This window comes from Toxorhynchites rutilus, chromosome 3, assembly GCF_029784135.1.
Source record: "Toxorhynchites rutilus septentrionalis strain SRP chromosome 3, ASM2978413v1, whole genome shotgun sequence".
Lineage (NCBI taxonomy): Eukaryota > Metazoa > Arthropoda > Insecta > Diptera > Culicidae > Toxorhynchites > Toxorhynchites rutilus.
Window position 1 is genome coordinate 58,667,252 of NC_073746.1, and position 19,820 is coordinate 58,687,071.

General features: G+C 41.4%; 1 protein-coding gene across 2 annotated transcripts in view; it reads left to right on the plus strand.

The window, feature by feature from the left end:
* The window catches only part of LOC129778003 (T-box protein H15-like), a 79,821-nt gene extending 60,738 nt beyond the window's left edge, over positions 1-19,083 (plus strand). Inside the window, exons 5-7 of one of the 2 annotated variants that reach the window (XM_055784626.1) lie at positions 3,817-4,061; positions 4,183-4,194; positions 17,603-19,083. In XM_055784626.1, the coding sequence (XP_055640601.1) occupies positions 3,817-4,061; positions 4,183-4,194; positions 17,603-18,152 (807 nt within the window). In that variant the 3' untranslated portion in view covers positions 18,153-19,083. The remainder of the gene's footprint in view (positions 1-3,816; positions 4,062-4,182; positions 4,195-17,602) is intronic. The other variant, XM_055784627.1, reaches the window with a different exon arrangement.
* The last annotated feature ends 737 nt before the right edge of the window (positions 19,084-19,820 follow it).

Here is a 19,820-nt window from a genome sequence, read left to right on the forward strand (position 1 = left end):
AACCACTATAACTTGTGAACTAAACGTTAACTTGTTTGATGGTTAATGCTCTTGAAAATTAGTTGGATTGGTTAATACTGGCGAGATCTATATAACATCTTAGGAAACATTGGTAGAATTACGAAACACTTTGAGGATTCCACGACGTGATAATCGATCCATGCGACATTCGTATAAGAAGCGTGATTACATTTTAAAAGTTTGAACAATACGACTGATCAAAACCATTTTTTTTTTTACCATTTTCGAAATTTGTGTGATCGGAAGGCTCACGATTATCGATTGAGCAGAGTCAGAATATCACTTATCAATTGATCGTTTGGCTATAATAATATTTTACCCATCAAAAAACAAAACTCTATCGAGAGCGGTAATTCATAAATTTCAAGTGCTTCAAGAATTTTAATTGTTGCGTTCCTTGTGCAGCGTTAAACTGTGAGCTAAACGTCAGATTATTATGAGTTTTTGATACGTGTTTTTTGGAGTTTTGTACTTCTTAAAAATCAGAAGGATTCCTAAATGGAGGCACCCTTCAGAAATCATTTAACGAAGTATTCTAGAAACTAATGAATGTGTTAGCATCATTGCTTTCTCGGCACCTCCTCGATATGGTAATGGATATGGTTTTTCTGATAACGAATTCTTATTTTTTTTTTGGAGTGGTAAAGTTGTGAAAGTTGGAAACTACTTTTTTACTCTTCTCGCAGTTTGGTTATTTTACACCGATCTTGTTGAGACCGCCTACTGAAAAACCTATGTTTCGTGTTCTAAATGCTCTTGAAATTGCACTCTATATTCAATTTTACAGGGTTTTGTTTTTATATGATAAAAATGCTGCTTATTTGATAATCCCCACTCTTATATTTGTAACAGAAGCTCTCCAACGTAATTATTTCATGGTTAAACTTTATCAGCGTTTGGTTGAGATGTTTATTCCAAATAATAATCCTTCATTGCAGTTTTTGTGACGTTTTACGTGTGCATCTGTACAAGATGAGCAAAAACTCTGCCCTGGGTGAGAATCATATAGGAATCCTACAACACGATGAATCTTTGAAATTTTGTTTTGGGATGCATAGTCACTTCGTTTGAGAGTGAGTTCAATCAATATGAACATGAAAATATAACGTTTTCAGCAATATTATTTCTGCGTTGGATATAACCAATATGAAGCAGTAGGAGTAAACACAAGATAACTCCCAACTATAGAATCGTCTAGTTGAGCTCAATGAAATATTATTGATCTAGAAACCTGCATTTTGACGGAGAAGGGAAAGCTAGAACCTTACGTCGATAATTATGAAAAATCGAGCGGATTCATATGCACATCGAGAAATGTCAGTGATCAGTTAACATTTCAGATAATGAATTGAAAGAAACAAAATTCGCTCAGTTTTAGTTTGTTTTGTATTTTGTGCTCCAACGTGTCAAACACTTGCTGACCGCACTGTAAACTGTCAGTTTTCCTCATGCGGGAATGCACTGAAAACGATAACAGCCATAGTGGATTGAGTTTCCTGTCTTATTTATGCTCATGCTAAAGTTCTAGCTTGCAGACTGAGCGAACATGGAGGGGTGGATGAAGCTCATTCATATAAATTACGATTTGATGAAACTGATATCGATCCATAAGTGGTTGGGTAGGACAGATAAAAAAACAACACCAGCTAACAAATATCAATAATGAAGATGTACGACGCAAACAAAGCCTCGGTAGGGACGACTCGTGAAGCACGCACTCAGCTAGGATCGGGAACCAATCATAACACCTCAAACGCAAAACAAATGGGAGGATTTAGCTCGCTAATCTGAAACAATCTTTTTCCCTCGGGGAGATGTCATCCGTTTGTTTGTGTAAATTTATTTCCACCCCCTCCGCACACCACACTCTCGGGCCCCTTGCCATGTTTTATTTTTTTTTACTCTACTCTGCCCTGCCCCCGAGGAAGAAATATTATTAGCATTGTTTGCACTTTTTGCTAAACGGCAGCCAACACTTTCACCCTCGCATCGGAGAGCGCCTCCGGGGGAAGAAAGAAAAACTTTGTACATATAGCCTCAATTGGTCCAGGACCATCGAAGCCAAACAATAGCGGTGAGGGTGAAACATGTCGGTTGCTTGTATATACTTGTATTTATTTCGCCCCGAGGATACGTAATTCCCGGAAAGCAGAGAGTAGCATGAGAAAATAAAAAAAACATGGACTAAGTGAAGAGGGTTCCCTCAAAACATTCGGGATGATCTCCTGTCGTAACCGCTCCTGCAATATAATTTATGGACGACGTTTTTATTGAGACATTCCGGATAATTAGTGTGAGGGCGGTATCTTCCTCCGCGTTAGAGTGTCACCCTCGTCGTTCTCCCTGTCAAACAAATCGGTCCTAGGTGTGGGAGAGGAACATATAAATTAATGTAATTTATACCGGTACTACGCTTCGCCTTGGTCGCCGCCACCCATACGGTAAGCAAAACACGAGTTCTAATTGAAACGGTTGGCTGGATTTAGGACGGGTCCGTTTTTGACTCTGGTGGCTATAAAATCAATCAAACCCCACGCACACACATACACAGAGACCGTAGATTTTTCGAAGCGACACTCTCGATAACAGATACTTTTCAGTCACACTTTAACACGTGTCTGTTGGAGCTCCGACGAGGACACTAGTGGGTTTCAGCATCCTTCCGACGTAAACCGCAGATATTTGCACACTTCTCTCGATGCTTCCTCGGTGGGTGAGTACGAAAAATGGCCCAGATTAATTTGTCAAGAACCTCTCTGCTATCCCCATTGGCCGCCCAAGTTTGGTTCTTCAACTCAGCGCGTTAGTTAAATTTTACAGAGAATTTTCACAGTGTGACCATCTCCGCCATCAACAGCGTATTTTATGCTTCGTACCTAATTTATCAAACTAACACCTCTCGCTCTCGCTCTGTCTCGGGTCTCCAACACAACCTCACCGAGAGCATGAACCCCCATTTTTATTCTAAGCACGCTCCGTGCTTCACACACAGTCAGCGACCCCATCCATCCTTCCCCAGGCACCATCAGCTTCACTTTTCCGTGGTGTTGGTTGTGTACGAGAAACCGTTTTGAAGACATGCGCTCCAACGATGTTCTAATCATTCACACTAACACCTTCGCACAAAGGCTCCCCAACGACGAGCGAAAACCAATGGCGAGAACAAGGGTTTCCATGGTAACGAACTGACACCAACACTCGCATCCCCAGCCGTCGTCCCGAGTGAGGGGGACGCTCTACCAAGCGGGCAAAGGATTATTTCTCCCCTCCTCATCCGTACCGTGTAACTCTCGTAACTTTGCTGACGACAAATCGATCCTTTCTCGGCTTTCGTTAAAGCTTTTCACAGTTCATCTCCACCGGCACCCGCTCGTGGGGAAGACGTTTCCGTCTATCCCTGCGCAGTCTCTCCGTATCCAATCAGGCTGAGGACATTGTCAGCATATAGAACGGTTCATTTTCAGCGTCTATAATTGTTGAGCCGAGGCAGACGTTTTATGTCTGTGCCATCACGGGGTTGTCTTCTTGGGTTTGGGCGTATGGAAAATCTGCCAATGCCATGAGCTAATTTGTGACTGGATACGATACCCCGATGTCGATAATTAAATCTACGCCACGCCGCTCCGAACGGAAACATATTATTCCCGAATGACTTTTAATCCGCGCGTGCCGCTTTGAATTCTAATTGCTTCGTTATATCCATAGATTTCGATCTGGGCCCCCGAATTTACGCGCACATATGTGCCACGAGAGCTAGCCGGCTGTCGCTAATGTGTTTCTGTGTTTCCTCCACAGATCGTTCTGAACTCGATGCATCGCTACCAGCCCCGCATCCATCTGGTTCGGCTTGGCCCAGGTCAAAATATTCCCACCACACCGAAGGAGCTGCAGGATGTAGACCACAAGACGTACGTCTTTCCGGAGACGATTTTCACCGCCGTCACGGCCTACCAGAATCAGCTCATCACCAAGCTCAAGATCGACTCCAACCCGTTCGCCAAAGGATTCCGGGACTCGTCCCGGCTGACCGATTTCGATAGGTAAGTTTTCCCCCGGTTAAAATATTTTGCACTCCAAAACACTCTCTCACCTTCAATCGATGAGAAAAATTAAACGCATCAAACAGATGTTCTCATCTTGATTTTCTCTTTGATGTTTCAGTTTTCCGGGCATGTAAGTATCTGAGGTTACCCCGGAGGACACTGATCCGTAAATATGAAAACAATGTTACACTAAAAAAACAAATAATGACACACGCCCACAAAAAATACTTATTTGGCCCACGTGGCTCAATACTAACCGCTTACCCTAACAATGCGCCATTTCTGCTTACTCTTTTATCATGCTTTGCGCGGGTGACCTTTGCACGTTGCGCCAGACCAAAAATCAGAACTGTTATATCAAGTCAAACTTTGGTGTAATGAGATAAAAACTGTCTATGATCTTTATAGCTTGTATTCGGCATAAACTTCTTATAATATTCGCATAATCACATCTGCAAAATGAAGCGCCAGACGTCAAGTTCGTTTCAATTTTCTTTAACTTTTCATGAATATGTATATAATGACACTCTCGTTTCATTTGATATTTTTTTTATTGTATTCATTTGGAACTTCATTTGCAAAAAAAAAAAACAAGAAACTATGGAGTTTTATTTTGGGTAAAAAATTAAAATGCATCGACAAAAATTGCTCACTCCTGAAATATTTACCTCGAAGAACTCTTCAACGCAGTACCGGCCCCTATATGGTTCCGGCCTCTCTCGAGGTGGCTTAAGGTAGGTCTGTTCGTTTGCGACTCCGGTTTTATCGAAGCGAGCATCGAGAATGGCTCACAGAAATTCATGAAGAAAATTAAATCCGGTTTTGGGGGGTTTAATATGGCATGGACGAAAGAGCGACTCGATGTTTTTCTTGATGTGTGTGTAGATGGCTGACTTGCTGAAACACAAATTGGTTTTCCGGACCCTTTTGAACTAGTTATCGACATATTCACGAAGAATGTTACCAAACCATAACGTTTACTCGCGGGGCCTTGAACGTCTCATTTCTGGAGTTCCTTTCCCGGCTTACGCTATACAAATATACCCAATTTCTTGTTTACAAGCTCGTCCATTAGTCCACGGAACTACCATCCAATATTCTACCGGCTTGCAGATCTGGAAGCAAGATTCCTTCTCATACAATGTTTTGCGATTCTTTGGCGGATAGTTCGTTCAGAAACTTGTGGTATGCTCTTGGTATTAATTTGTGTACCCGTTTTGCGTTTCCTCCCTCTACCGAAACGATCCACCACAGAACCAAACGTGACATCATACATCATGTCACCAGAAATGTGACATCATGATCATCAAAAGGGCACCTAACAGCACTAGCAAAAACTACCACTATAGATGAAAATAGCAAGCACCAAACCAGGTGTATCCAAAAGAAATATTTATTCATTTTTTGACATCCCTATTCATTACGTTAAATGAAAAAAATTATCATTAAAAACACTATCCACCCACACTGGTTAAGCATTTACTCTACCTAGAGGCGAGTTTGTGTATGAAATTTTTGGCATAGCAGTATAAAAGCAATATAGTAGATCAAAAAAAGAGACACTTTGCAAATAAGCACGCATCAAAGGTTTTAACGAGTTGTTAACGCTCTCTGTTTTACTCTCAGAAAACATTTTCCGTTTATACTTATGAGATCTCAATTTAATTCTATAATATGGTGTAGAATACATTCAAGACGAGTTATTGGCATAAGAAATCTAAACCTGTTTTTATGCGATCGCTTTTGTACGATTTCGCGTTTATGTGACTGTTTTCGTGCGATTTCATCATTTATGCTATTGGTATGTGTGCTTTTTTTAAATACAATCGCACAAAAAGAGATACAAAAAAGTAGAATGACACAAAAAGGGATCGCGCAAAAACAGGTTTGCCTGTACTATTAATGAAAATGATGCAAGTAATACTTACGTCGAGATGGCAAAAGTTCCTTCCCTGCTTGACATCATTTGGGATTTTAAACACTCCTAAAAAAGTTGCTTCTATTTGTGAATTTGACGCTGTAACACAATAAAAAGTATCTTTTCTGCCAGGGATGACACGCTGCTGACGGAATAATTTCGTACCGCACAAGTTCCGTACGGAACTGCAGAGCTATTCCAGGAATTTGTGGATACCCTATTGTATCAATTATATGTAATATTCTTCACTGGGAAAAACTTTCAAAATTATTTTTTTTTCCATAATATTTTTATAAATTCTCGTGTTGGTAGATCGAGTCTTGAAAAAAATAATTTTGCGTTGTTACCGTCAGAAGTCCATTTGATCCATGAAATGGTTCTGATTTAAATGAACTAGAAAAAAGGAAATTGAAAAGGTGATATTCAAAACACGACCGCAATGTTAACGTAGGACTATGACATTATTTTATGCAATAATCTTAGAATCTTGAAAAGGGACGATGGTTAGTGGGGTTTTGTCCCAACTTTCTCGTAGAACAATTGAAAACTTCAAAAAAACTTCAAAATTAACCATCAGCCTCAACAAATGCTATTGATTGGTCGCTTTCTAAAGCGGTGCTGAAATTCGAAATTGACATATTTTATACTCCCGTCTGTTGCCAGGCTCGTTGAGAGTGACCGATTCACACAGAGCAACAAATGCATATTTTATGGAGCTGCTTTTTATTCTCTTTTCACCTCTGTATGACGATCATGTGATACTTAGATACGATTGGTTTGACAATGATAACGATATATAAACTCTCTTTAAAAGAAACTTTTGGTGACCCTAAAAGCAGCCGACAGTTTGCGTGTTTTTGGCGCAACTTTCAAATCCTTTTCAAAAATAATTATCAGATATTATTTTTCAGCTCATTCAAATAGCTTCATAACATTAAATAAATCAGGCTGTCAACGAGTTTGCTTAAAATTTATTTTGTGTGTAGGAACTAAGGCAAGTTGATTGATAAGAAACATTTATAAGATTTAAATGTTAATATCGATTTTATTTTGTTGTAGTTACTGATCTGCAAAAACAGCTAGTGTTGCTTTTCAAGTTTTCGGATTCAAGTGTTCGTTGTCATCAACTGAGATGAAAGAATTTGTAGAAGTGTTTGCAGCAAATTCAAGGTTTTCTGGGGTGTAATTTCATACTATCATTGTAACATGTTATTTTTTACGTAGGACAAGGTTCTTCAGGTTCTTCAAGGTTTGCATCTTAACCTGAAACCATGTCACGTTTTTATGAAGTTTCAACTTTAATAAATATTTTTGATGCGAAAGAATTTCGATGATTAGTATACCAATATACATGGGTTCTATATATTAAAAATACGATCACAAGTCCGTAAATTGCTTACATTAACGATAGTTGGGAGCATTCCAGTTTTCCCAGACATTAATTCTGAGCTTACCTATCCTGTCTATCAATTACGAGGACCTAATACAGGCTACTGCGGAGGGAAGGGAATTATGCCACTTAAGCCTCGTCCGTTTGCAACTTATTATTGTTTATATACTTCTTATTGTATGAAAGAATTCAGTCGCATTCCAGTTAGCGAGCAGCCAACAGTCTTCCTTGATATAGATTCCACATACCGAGATTTTGTTGATATCACAAATAGCGCTCGCTCGCTTACAAATGCAGTGGTCATTCTACGAAAATAACAGATGTACATACAGTGAAACCAAAGCCACCACAGAACGCCTACCATGTATTCGGTTGCTCGAAGATTCTTCAGTTTCAGTTCTTCATTTGGTTTTCGCAACACCACAGAAAACATTTTGTCCGATCCAAAAACATTGAAATTTCCTTATCCTTGAACATCTGCAAGCTTCGATGCACTTTAGATGCCTTCTTCTTACGGATTAGTTAAAAAATTTCGTTGGAGATGTTCAATCTGGCCATATTCAATAAAAAGTTTTATAATCGTTTGTTCAGATGATCAGTTTCTGTTGACCATTCGCTTTGGCTTATCCTATTTGTATAATGTCGAATCACCAAATTTCTAATTTCATTTGATGTTTGTTTTGATTTCACCATTTTGACTATAATCTTCGCTTAAAATTCAATTCTTTTACTTTTTATGTTGGTGTTCGAGTATCAATGGACCGTCAGATGAATAATAATAAACGAGGCTGAATCGGTCTCGCAAAGATATGCTTACAAATGAATGAATAACCTGGGTAGGCGATTTTCTCTACGAAATTGTTTCAGTTAATGAAATTGGGATTTGATTAGGAGTAGGACGATATTAATTGTGACTTAATGTACTTTAAGAAGTATGAAATTCGATGGATTTTTTTTAGAGTTCTATGAATTTTCTTTTCGTGGAGATTAATTTGTTTACCAACACACCGATTTCTCTAAGCTGAGATTCAAACAAATTAACTTTATTAACTGATTCTATTGGCTATGACTAGGACTATATGACTTATGTTATTGACTATTTTATTTGAATTGAATAGACCGTATTATCACATTTTTCAGATGTGTTCAAAACATGAAATTAGAATTCAATATCCACTGTGGATAGTGATAGCTTACAAAGTAGAATATATCCAGAAAATATTTTCTGTCCACTACGCCAACAATACAGGGTCAAATGATTTTCATCTATGGACAATGTCGTTGCTTCGAGGGATAGGCCAGAGCGTGGCCAGGGGGGACCGTGGACCGGTGTAACAAAAATGCATACTGCCCGATCTGGCCCGATGTGCCGCAATCAATAACGCTAATTTAGCTCGTAAATCTTGTTTCCCGCAACGCTCTGGGGAGACTGACTAACCATTTGGGGGGGCCCTGTTGCGTTGTTGTAACGAAAATGGCAACACGGGAAATGGTTTATAGCGGAGTAATTGTTTTCGGCGTTAGTTTTCCGCCATTAATCAAAGTGCAAGCGGTCCTCATATTATCTGCGCGAAGTGGAAAGGTGTTTGGGAGGCGTGAGATGAGAGCGCGAGTTGCATGGGAAGGTTCGAATCTCTCTCTGATCGGAAAGGAAGGATGAAGATGACGACTGTTAATATCGCGTTATATTTATGTTTATTACGCGCTCTCGGAATATCGGAGGGAAGTGAGTTGCTGCTGCGGCGACGTCGGCGGCGGCATTCCGGTCGTAATTACAGGGGACCAGCACACGGACTCTTCACAGGCCATGGTGTCGAGAATATTGATGTTTGCCCCCGGGAAAAATCCAGACTGAGATATGAGACGAGATGAGAGAGCACAAAGAACCGCCAAGATGGGCTGCTGTCAGCGCTCCGGAGGGGGTGGTGGTGATGGTGGTGGGTTTCGGCGACGAAACGTTGCCCCCAGGTACGAGAGGGAGATCCCGTGAAATGGATCGAACGCGATACGGCGACGGTTTTTACGACACATCCTTTTTTATCGACCCATCATCGGACGGATGACTCAAAATGCGCACGAGGGGCGAATGGGCTACTAAAATCCATTTTATGACACTATCGCGCGGCGGCCAAATACCGTCGAAAATTCGACAAAAACGTTACAGTTCAAGATTTGACAGGTTCTGTGAGATATTGACAATAAGGCTGCCACACGTTCAAGCACGGCTCGTAAAGATAGCGGCTGGAGTGCGCGCAGGCTATGGGTAATTTGCACGTGGTTTTAATACTCACCTGGAGGGGCCATTGGGGTTTTATCGCCAACCGAAAAATAACGCGAACGCAGAGATAAAAGTGATGCCGTAATTATGAAAATCATCGCTTTGGTTGTTTTTTTTTTGCATTGAGCATATTTTCAAAACAACTAGTTCCAGTTTTCGGTTGATCGGCATCTTTTATCCCGGGGTTTATGACGAATCGTTCCGCTCCCAATAATCAACACCTTGGAGAAACGACTCCGCAATTAATCTAACACGATGATAGTCACATAAAACATTTCGTGTTTTCGCGTCGGCTTTCGCCGCCGGTGAAAACTTTGACGGGATGGTATGATTGATGATACGGCAGGTCCTGCCATCATGGGGCCAAGACACCGCATCCTCCCGCTTGGTTTGTATAATTATTTCAATTGCACTTCCACCGGCAGTAGCGTAAATGTGGCAACATCGCAGCAGCGGCGTAATTGCCCCCCGAAAAATACCTTCAGAGAGCAAGGCACCGAAAGGACACGACCGCGTCTCGCTGTCTGTCCGGCCAATTCGCGTGAACTCCGCAGAGCGCTCTCCAGAGGTGCTGTGAAATCATAAATTATCGCACGAAGCTCCGGAACGTAATACGTCTTCATATGTGCGTAATACTTCCAAAGGCATTAAAATTCATCAATTTCGTATAAATTATCCTTCTCGGGGCAACGCTTCGCTCTCTCTGTTTCAGGGACTCGGCAAAGGAAGGATTACCACTTCCAGCTCACGAAAATTTTTATCAATCATTACCTTCGCGCGGCGAACTCGAATAGCCCGTTTTTGGGGGGTGGGACCGGCCGGAGAAACAACACGATGATGGGTGCACCACGAAAACATAATAATTTGCTTCGATTCCTTCTGCCGAGGTTCGGTTCGGGGCTGCCGACCCCCGTACGATCCGGGGACCACTGGACGCAGGACGCAGTGTCCGCGCGCATACAACAACTGCCCCGAACAATTACGGCCACTTTTAGCAGTCATTTAGTTTGGGCTCACGTTAATAAACAGTTTACGTGGAGGATGCCGCTCTGTAATCAACACTTTTTTCGGAATTTCGGCAGAACCTCGGAGATAATAGAAGAAAGAACACTGCGCGTATGCTTCTGCGTGCTGAAGTCAGCAAAAAAGGGCCAGGAATCATAATGAAATTAACTCATACGATAGAGCGGGGCTCTCTGGGCAGGGCTGAATTTGGCAGCGATGATTCGGCACTAAACGTGACCGCTCAATCAAATGACAACACTGTATTTTCCGCTTGTCGTTTCATCCCTGCTTTGGTCAAATTTGAAATTTTGTGTTTCTTTTCCTTTTCACACCACACAACATCCGACGTTTCATTTTACCCACTATGTTTTGCATAATTTCATCATGAAGTTTTAAATTAAAAATTATGCTACAACCGGGACGCGGCGCGGAATATTACGGCTCAACAGCATGCACTTCCCGGTGCACTTACATGCCCATTTTTACACCCATTGCGGCCTGGCCCGGCGAGACCTTATCACTTCCCTCCCAAGGGACACGAAGGAAAACACTCGCCGAACATTGAAAAGGAGTGTTTTTTGAGTGAGACTCCTGTACCGCTATCGTGTCCGTGTGGCGATGACCATCGCGCTGGCAGCCCTGGGCACTTGTGACGCAAATGGTTTTTTTTCTCTCATCTTCTTCCGCGCCTCAATTTTTATGTTCACAATTTATTCAAATTATGCGTAAATTATGCTTAGCGGTACGCGCGCGCGCAAAAAAAGGTGCTGCTTTTCACACCTTCCGCTGAGTGGTCGGTCAGCCAGAGTGTTAGGAGCTCAGTTTGACAGATTAATGGGACAGTGTGGAGACATCTATAATTGCGTCCCGGTGTAATTAGTTTGGAAGCCGCCGCGGTTAGTGCAGATCGCTGTTCAATGTACTGCGAGAAGTTATGTGCCTTCAGTGCGGTTAAAAGCTTTCAAAAGGCAAAGCCGTTGCACTCGTTTGAGTAAAATTCTTCTGACCGTGCGCCAGTGTTACCAGAGGTTTTCCGTTCAATTTGAGATCGTTTTGGTCGTTTAAATTGTATACAAAAATATATAGTATTGAAATGGTTGAAAGTTAGTCTAAAAGTTCAATCTAGTTATTTATGACCCTTCCTCTCAAAATCTTATGGTACACTTCCAGTTTGATCTTTGGGGCTTCTTGATATCTCTTATCAATCATCTAGAATTGACAATAGATTCTCAATTGGATTGAGCCCCCGGTGACTGGGGCGGTCGTTAGGATCGCTGTTTTTGTCCAAATAACAAGATCTTACTACCATCTCTTCACAATAATTAACTAATTATTGTATTGTATTGTATAATTAGTAGCTTCTTAATGTTCCTGTATTGTTTCCCATACTTAATGTCAAATTATAATCGCTCTTATTGTGTTTCCTATCAAGTAGCCGACGTGGTACTACTTTACTTACTTACACGGCGTTGTCAATAGCTTTCGTCATTAAAACGCTCTATATTTACACTGAAAAATAGTGATGTTGGTTTACGTGAAAATACAGAGCCCTGTGACGTTTCCTTGTATTTATTTTTAAACGGTTTTATTTAGCTTGCCCTGTAACATGTTTGTATGTTTGCAACATGTTTGTCTGTAGCGCCCCACATTTATTCCACATTAATAGAAATTTGACCCTCTTCCTGTTGATCGATTGATATGAAATTTGGAATACACCTTTATCTCTGCAGTCACTATAAAACTGTGTATTTCATGATCTTGAAAATCCAAGATGGCGGCCGCTACAAAATGGCGGATTACATATTTTCTCATAACTCCATCAATATGGGTATCAAAAGAAAGGGCTTGACTAGTAGAACACAGTTATTTATATAAAATACAAATCGAATGATGTGGCTACTTCAATATATTTTTTTCCAAAACCCACCATAAAATGGCCATATGTATTTTTCTCACGACCCAGTTATTATGCATACAAATACAAATAACACAGATAAGCTACACTCACAATACACTCAGAAAATTATACACTCGAACACGAACGAAACTCTATTGACCATGTATAATGGGTGGTAGAATGAATTGCTATAGTGATCAGTATTACCACAATCGTACAGGAATAAATACCGGAAAAATTTAAAATATAGTATTTGTTAAACGGAAAAGTGATTTTAATTAAGTTCTATATAACCAAAAATGAAAGTGTTTGGAGTTGTGAGTTGGTGAATTCGTCTATTAAGGAAAAGGAAAGCGAACAATTGGATTCTAAAGGATTTGGGAAGGACGATATTCAGTAGGAAAGGAAGGAATGAAATTCACGTTTAATTTCCATGATCCACAGTTAATGATTCCATTATATGCCCCACGATTTTATTTTAGTCTCATCAATGCCCTAGATTAATGAAGGAAGGGGTGTGATAACTGCTAACTGCTACTTGCCTAATTATTTTCTAGCTTTTAGTACATTGTTATGATTAATCACAATGAAACCGATTAACTTAAAAAGTTTTTTTTACTTATTTTATTAAACCATTAGAGGGACATTAACACAGTTCAAACTACGAATTGTGTAGAAAACTTATATGACGACATCAGGGCCTTACAAAGTCACCTTCATTGGGAAATCATCACTCAATAGTGATCTTATTGCATTTCAAGCTGCACCTTATTCACGCTGGCTCAGTATATTGAATATAGCAGTTTTCATTCGAATGAATGTTTTGCTGTTTCATCCCGAAACAATCGATACACAAAAATGGAGGTCAAAAAGGGCAGACCACATCATCTTTATTTAGATAAACGGGGAGGAGGTGAGGATGTAGGTTGTTTCTTCGCGTTTTTATTTCATTTTTGGAATCATGTCGGGAGTGAGAATTGAAATCGTGACATTTTGCGTGAGAGGCCACTACGTCAGATCGCCTCCGTTAGAAGATGTACACTAGGGTGCCAATGAAAATGGTCATATCGAATTTCAAAAAGTAACCCCATAAAAAATGTTCACTACCTCGAAAAAACACCCAATGCAAAATATAAGCTCAATCGGATTTAAGGAAGAGTGACGGAAAGCGGTCAAAGTTTGAGTTTTTTGAAAATCGAAAAATCACCCAAGGGAGGAATTTTGTTTTTTCGAAAAATATATTTTGATGCCAAATGTCTTGGTAAATGTGGTGAACATTTTGTATACAGTAACTATTTGAAATTTGAGAGTCCTTTTTTTCCCATACATTCGTTGGCAACCTAATGTACAATGAGCGAAATAAAAATAGCACCACTGCGTTTTTTTGACGATTTAGTAGTCTGGATTGAAGTAAGGTTGAATGAAGAGGCAGATTTGTATTGATTAGTCACGTCAATGAAGAAAACCATTCCCAGAATAGTGCATTAGTCATCCTCGCTCTCAACGCTCGTCAATTCATTTTCTAGTCAATTCAAATTGTGTTGACGACCAATGTCGAAGTAGTCGGAGTGAAGCGATTGAGAGGAGAGTCAATTTTCAATTTCCCGGTCAAGATCGATGGAAAAAATCTTACGTCTTAGAGGTGAAGTCACTTGGGAAAATGAATATGAAGGGCTATATTTTCCAACAGGACAATAACCCCAAGCACACCTCGAAGGTTGCAAAACGCTATTTCCAGCCCATAAAGATTCAAATGCTTCAGTGGCCAACCCAGTCTCCAGACCTCAACCCCATTAGGCTTCTATGGACAACACTGGATGAAAAAAATACTTTATACTACTAATACTACGATTTTTCCTCAACAAATGTTGCATAATTTGGTCGAAAGTATGCCCAAACGACTCATGGCAGTAATGAAGAATCATGGAGGATATACAAAATATTGAGATATGTTATCCCCGAGCATCACTTTATTTACAATGCTTTGCTTTTTTACTGTTTACTTATTTATTTCCTAGACTGAATCACTGATATTTGAAACAGAAAGGATTTGGAGTAATATAAATTAGAAAATGAATACACACAATGGTTTGTTTACATCCTTCCCATTGTATGAAATACGTTTGTATGCAAATTGCAGTGAATTTTCAAAGAAAAAAAAATTACGTAATGCTGTTTATTTTTTTTTCTTTACAACTGTATGTAATTTTTGTCCTCTTTTTGTAATGATTTTGACGAATACACTACTTTGAAAAAAAAAATCATTTAGAGGGAGGCACGTGAATTTTTAAAGGTTTTTACATTCACTTTGTCGCTGGAATGAAAACCGTAGGATACACCCAATAGGATATTCCCCGTATGGTTGCAGGTTGAAAGCGTGTTATTACTTTTTGGGACAGTTTTTATACATGTTTTGAAGAAAACCGGGGAAAATTTTGGTAGATAATTTTTATGGAATTTTCGAAACCCTATGCAATTCTTATTCTAAACTACAAACCCTGTGAGAATCAACCGTCAAGTGTTAATTTTCCTTAATTAAAATTTTCAAACTTCGTGAGAAAAGTTGGTCGTTTTCACAGTGACTACGAAATCCTATCTCGAAGAAATTGATTTTCATCATCGCGATTGGCTCGAATGCATGCACACAATCGATATCACGCCTCGACGAGTCACCACGGTCGCTAAAATTACCCTTCTATTCGCCGGAAGCCGCCGCCAGCACCTGTTTCAGCCTCTGCCGCTCGCCAAATCACGCTGCAATCACGCGATCAAAACAGCCCGATGATAGCCTCGTCACCGGCCTCGAGTCCTACTCACACATACACACATACACTCTCCCGCTCTGTCCCCCAAGCTTCCACAATTGCCTTTGTGCATGTGCAGAAAGCCACTAATTTGTTGTACACGAGGTGTGAAGAAATCTGCCCTGATGATACGTTTTCCTCACACTCACCGCGTGTGTGTGTATACAAGTGTACCGCCTCATCATCAATGCCCTCCATCGACCCCGCCACCATCACCCAAACCTGGCGAGAGATGCAGTGGAAAAAAGGCCTTTAATCAGCGAATCACCATCGGAAAGTTCCAGTTTTGCCGGGGTTTTCTTTTGTCTTTACCTGTCCGCGAAGCGAAAGGGAAGAGATCGAGCGCGCGAGCCCCGGTCCAGACAGACAGACAGGCAGCGCGGATGATGCACAGAGCACAAGTGCCTTCCCGTCTCATAGTCGTCCCACCCACCTTCCTTGTTCCTTCCACACGACCTTCACGAGAGCATCAGCAGCAGCAGCAGCAGCCGCTGCCGGGGTCGATCCCGAACGAGTGCAGAAGCTAGCCTCGCCTGGCCTGGCCCAGAGAAGCGAAAGACAAGGAAAAAATCGATATTTCCACCCTTTTCCCAGGTATGGTCCGGGCCGGACCGGGATTGCACCGAGAGCGCACCGGTTTCATTCACAGAAGATACCAGGCTGAAAAGAGAGGCTGGACCCTTTGGCTAATATCATCACGCGCGGCACCGGCGCAAATTACAGGGCGGCGTAGTGGCTTTTGATGAAAACGCGCTTCAACAGTACCCCCGCCGCAGGCAAGCGGGAGCCGGGAGCGCGCGGTGCGCAACGAGAAACGCCGAAACCTCGAAACCAGACCAGGGCCAGGGAATTCGCCGTTGACCACGTTGGTCCACGCGTGTGTAGAGACCACAGGACGACGGCGACAACGGCGACGACGACGACGATGATGATGATGATATGTTGGAAATTCTCTTCACCGACGCCGCTGCGAAGAAGGAGGCGAGTCCGTCCCGAAAGCACAGGTTCTCCTCTTAATTTATTTATGATCGTGTGAAAATGGAAACTGTTCCAATCGATGCTAGTGGTATCTAGGTGAATCACGGCGAGATAAAGCGCGGGAATCGAAAACAAAAACATATGTGAATGAGATCGCTATCGACCGCGAGCAGCAACTGCTAATCCATCTATAAAAAGTATATTAAACAACATTAGTAGAAGATGCAATTAGTGCGATTCGTTTTAAAGACAAAAAAAAACAAAACAACAAAAAAGCGCGAAGAACACACAGCAGAAGATCGATTTTCCTCCGGCATTTCATGGGGCGGGTCAACTTTTTCATCTTCTCGGCTCGGTTCGGATGCCCCTCGAGGGATACTTATCACGTCTCATCGGAGAACCTTCGTTGGGAGAAGATTGCGTGATTTTTTGTTGTTGTTACTGTTGCTATGGCTTGAAGCGGCCAGCTTCACACCTAACCGTATCATCATCTCTCAAGTGTGCGGAGTCTTCGGCGAGGTTCCTCAACATCCGTATGGAATTCACAAAAAAACAACAGCAAAAAAAAAAAAAAAAAATCTGCGGGCAGGCAACGGACACATTTGGACCTTTCAGCGGCTATTAGTGCGACTCGCCGAGCGGCCGACAGTAAAGCTATGTGATTTCGAGCCACAGTGTGAATGCTAAATTGGATGATAATATGATAATTAAGTGTCGGTGGAAAAAAGACAAAAAAGATTTTCTTGGCCACCGAGCGAACCTTTGGCACACACAAGTGGCCTGAATTTACATGCACTTTTGTACGGAGTAATCTGTTCAATGGGGCGGCAAGATCAAAGGAATCGATGACTTTTCGCTGGGAAATTACCGACTCCATGCATACACACATATTGGGGTTACGGCAGTGCTGCCGGGTTGGGGGGTAAACAACATTCTCTCATCTCATTCCTACCATTGGTTTCTCGGAACTTAAACGCCTAGCGATTGCGTGTCAGTTCATTTTGCGTTTCGCCAATAAATCATTCCGTCAACATCGTAGTCATAGTTTCGCTGAGTTGCCCCGCCTACGATGTAAACCGAGCATAACCACAGTTCGTTACGATCGCTAGCTGTTCGCGTGCTGTGGGCTCTTCTCATCATCATGCCGCGCTTAAGCTTCTCGCTGCCACGACTCTCATTCTCATTATCATTTTATAATTGCTTCGCTTGAAGAAAACAATCTATGAACACGAAACTCAACCCTTGCTTTCTTTCCTCTTCTCTTACAGGGATCCCATGGACGCATTGCTGCTGGAGCAACACCTTCGCTCACCTCTGAGACTTTTCCCGGATCCGCTGATGGCTCAATTTGGAGGCGCAGGACAAGATCCGGACGGTGCCCAGGCGGCGCTGCTGGAGAAAGCACGCCAACACCTGCAAATGTGGGGCCGTGCCGCTCCGTACGGTGACCTGTTGATTCCCCAGATGTACCAGCGGCCAAATCTTGGTGCCCTCAACCTCGGACACTTGTGGCAGAGCCAATGGTCGCCACAAATCCCACCGGGTTTCCTCCCGAATGCAGCTGCAGCTGCAGCAGCGGCCGCTGCCGCCGCTCCGCCACCTCCCCCACTCAGGACCACTCCTCCCCCACCACCAAACCAAACCATGACCAGTCCGGCCAGTTCCGCCGGTACCCCATCGCCGGATCTCCGGGCGAAGCATTTCACCCGGTTCAGCCCGTACCAGATTCCACAGGCCCACCATCATCCCTCCCAAAGTATGGCGTCGTCCATTTCGGCACCCCACCAATCACCATCCCCACGAAGCCCCTCGAACTAGAGACGGTAAGCCAGGGTTCATCGAGCAGAGAGGCTTGCCCCGTAGGGTATGATTTCCGAACTTAACTCGACACACTCACAAACACACGTACACGTATACACACTCTACAGTATTAGCAACTCCTATAGAACTCATTCTCGCAAACCGTCGAACGAAACACAACTCCACATCACAAGTTTCATCTGTAAATATTGATCATCACATTTCACTAGTGTAGAAACAAACCACCCCAGGGGTATTATTTATTGCTATCCAACTTCGATCGGTAGTTTGTAATGTTGCAATTGGATTTTTGTTTTCATTTTCAAAAAAAAAAGTTATAGCTCACAACTTACAAAATGTTTTCGCTCCCTAACGAGGGAAGGAGAGAGAGATAGAGCGAGCAAACTATTAAAGATTGAATGATCTCCTGTACTGTAGAAGAACGATTAAAACAACAAATTTCGATAAACTCCTGTTGAGAGTCGGAAACTAAAACACCGATTGTCGTTTGTTTTGTAAATAATTATGAACTCATCATACGCGTTAAAAAGTACTAAAATAACACACTAGCCAATAAGAGTAAGTAATATATTCGATTCGATGTAGGTAAGGGTATTATTTTATTGAAAACAGCAAAACTGTATCCTGAGGATGGAAGGAGGAGAAGCTCACTAGCAATGATTCCTAGAACAATGTTATTGGTATGTATAATCTAAGCGAGTAATAGCTGAGAAGGAAGGTAGCAAAATTTGTAAAGGATTCGCAAAATTGGTTTTGTTAGAGGTATTATATGAAAAAAAAGAGTATACATGGGAATACACAAAACAACATAATCACCGATAAATGGTTAAAAATTGACGCAAAAACAAGAAGCAAATGTAAGAAAAATAAATGTACTTGGTATAAAATGAATTCGATGTTGTATAGACAAATTCAAGCAAATAAACATTAGCAATATAGAACATTACGCATTCTCTGTTTTGTATTGTTTGATCCTCTACCGTTTGATGACATTCCTTGTTGTTATGACTTGTTCATTTGAGTTGGTTTCTACACCCAAAATTGATTTTTAGCTCATGTTTTGTCATCCCGATTTATGACATTAAATGAGACACAACATAACAGAAAATGTCATGACTCACAAATACTGGTAAGCATTTGTATAATATACATGGTACAGCAATAGAAGATTAAGACGAGCGAGCGAAACAAAAGACAAATAAGCTTTCCGCATACTTTGCCACATACACGGCCCAGACCAAGATAGATATTGTTCTCCTTCATGCGCTCCTTTCTTACTCTTAGAAAACACTTCCCAACATCATTTTATAATCAGGTGCAATATTATCACGTATTTGTTGAACAACTGCTGAAGCATCATTAACCATGTGGATAGCGTGGTCATTGCAAAATAGTTTTGCATTCCAAGCCGGCCTTGGTTCGATCCCCATTGACGTCGTATGGACATTTTTTTTGGCACAATCCTAAATGAAATGAGAAAAGAAAACAGAAAGAGATGTCTGCACGCATACATACAAACCATTGTTAAGCTTTTAAAACAGCTCATTATTTGCGCATTTGACTTTTCAGCACACTAAATGGCATCATTTCTGACAAAGATGAAATGTTTTCTGCCAACGCTAGTTTGGGTGTACTATCACTATTCTGATGAAGATGTAAGTGCAA